The sequence below is a fragment of the Myzus persicae genome, unplaced genomic scaffold (assembly GCF_001856785.1).
Source record: "Myzus persicae strain clone G006 unplaced genomic scaffold, MPER_G0061.0, whole genome shotgun sequence".
Taxonomy (NCBI): Eukaryota; Metazoa; Arthropoda; class Insecta; order Hemiptera; family Aphididae; genus Myzus; species Myzus persicae.
The window spans coordinates 30485-32630 of NW_019100779.1; the positions used below are offsets into that span (position 1 = coordinate 30485).

At 33.6% G+C, this 2146-nt stretch overlaps 1 protein-coding gene across 1 annotated transcript; it reads right to left on the minus strand.

The window, feature by feature from the left end:
• Positions 1-222: 222 nt before the first annotated feature.
• LOC111042909 (zinc finger MYM-type protein 6-like) lies at positions 223-1869 on the minus strand. The gene has a single exon (XM_022327627.1). It carries the CDS (start codon positions 1867-1869, stop codon positions 223-225), a length of 1647 nt encoding a protein of 548 aa, XP_022183319.1.
• Between the last annotated feature and the right edge of the window lie 277 nt (positions 1870-2146).

The window sequence follows — 2146 nt, forward strand, 5'->3', positions numbered from 1 at the left end:
CAGCGGTCGCCAACCTTTTAGACCTAGCGGACCACTAAGTCCATACTCCAAATTCTACGGACCACGTATAGCTTAAAATAGTTTTTTACATAAATACCGTTCCACTACTGATAAATTGTACACCAAATTAATATAAAAAAATACACATGTAAAATAGTAAAAAAGGTTTTATTTTTATTTATGATGAAAGTTTTAAGTTTTAATTAAATTTTAATGTGATATTTATTCCTGTTTGTTTTGAAGAATTTCGTGCAATTTTGGCTCCAATGTAGTCACTGCAAGTCGTAGAGCTTTACTTATTTCTAGCTGAGACCGGTACCGTGTCTTAATAACTGTGACCGAAGAAAATGTTTTTTCACATAAATACGTAGTTGAAAATTGAATTAAGATTTTCATTGCTTTTTCACTCAACAAAGGGTATTCATTTTTAACGTACAACCAAAAATGGCTTTTTGATAATTCCAGGAACTTAGTTTTGAGTGAGGAGTCGGATGATAAATCGATGAGGCTTTCTTTTTCGCTCATATTTAACTTATTATTTTCATTGTTTGCTGCAAATGGATCTATTATCCACATATTACCATGTCTAGGATCTTCTTTTTTTGGGAAATAACGACAAAAAGATTCTGTAAGTGATTCTAAATGCTGTTGAACAATAGCTACCACTCGCTGGTTAACGTCCTTTTCTTTCATATATTCATCAAAATGTTGAAACATTTGTAGATCCTCTTCAGCCAACCGTGTTTGCCAAAGTAATATTTTTTTTTGAAAAGCATCCATTTTGTCTCGTACTGTGAACACGTCCTTAAGTTGTCCTTGAATGGATATGTTTAATTCATTTAACAGCGAAAAAATATCTGCCAGATATGCAAGCTTGGCTACCCACTCATCATTGAATAAAAGTTCTTGAAATTTCACATTATTTTGCTGTTGGAAAAATAATTTAACTTCTTCACGTAGAGTAAACAGTCGGGTTAAAATCTTCCCTCTCGACAGCCATCTTACCTCTGCACGAAGAAGAAGGTGTGTATATTGGGAACACATTTCTTCACAAAGTGACTCAAATAACCTTGAATTAAGTGCTTTGTGTCGAATATGATTTACAATTTTGATAACATCGGATAATACTTCGTATAGTTCTGGGGAAATTTTTTTTGACGCAAGTTGCTCATGATGCAAAATGCAGTGGGTAGACAAAATATCTGGGTGACCGACATTTTTCACCTTTGCGACAATGCCTGAAAGATGTCCAACCATGTTTGCAGCACCATCTGTACATATCCCAATACACTTTTTCCACTCAATTCCGTGTTTCTGAAAATAACTATCAAGTGCTTCGAAAATCTCAGAGCTAGTTGTTCTACCTGGCAAGTTGAGCGAACAAAGAAGTTCTTCCTGTAGCCCTCCTCCATACTCAACTCTCACAAAACAAAGAAGAAGTGCTTTATTACTTACGTCCGTCGATTCGTCAAGTTGAATTGAATAAAATGGTGAATTTTTCATCATTGTTATAACTTGATTTTCAATATCATCAGCCATTTCTTCAATTCTGCGTTTGATAGTGTTAGCAGACATAGGAATCTCTTTGAGTTTCTTGACAGCCTGCTTTCCCAATACTACTTCACCGGCTTGTAACATGCAAGGCTTAATTAGGTCTTCTCCAATCGTATACGGTTTTTTATTTTTTGCGATCTGAAGTGCTACCAAATAAGAAGCCTTTAACAAGGATTTATCTTCGATTGTCATTTTTTTCATAGTAATTACTTGCTTTCGCATGTCATTACGCATTCTTTCAAAATATTCAATTGGTTTATTTGCTAAATTCTTATGTTTTGATTGGAAGTGTCTTTCAAGTTTCGAAGGTTTCATAGCATCATTGGATAATATGTCAGAACACACAACACAAAGTGGCAGTGGATGTAGATCACTATTAGGTTCTTGAATAAATCCAAATTTCAAGTAGTCTGAATTATATTTTCTTACTATTTTAATTTTTTTTTCTCTCCTCCATCGGTTTGAATGTTTTTTCTAATGACACCTGACGAAGATTGTGGGGGCTCTAAAGTTCATTCATAGTTATTACTATTGTTGCAATTATCTTTTTTATTTATAAAGAAATTATAAATATAACTTTGTTTTTTTTCAC

Bases quoted from the DNA above. Each gene is read 5' to 3' on its own strand.
- LOC111042909 (XM_022327627.1), bottom strand. From the start codon at position 1,869: ATGAAACCTTCGAAACTTGAAAGACACTTCCAATCAAAACATAAGAAT.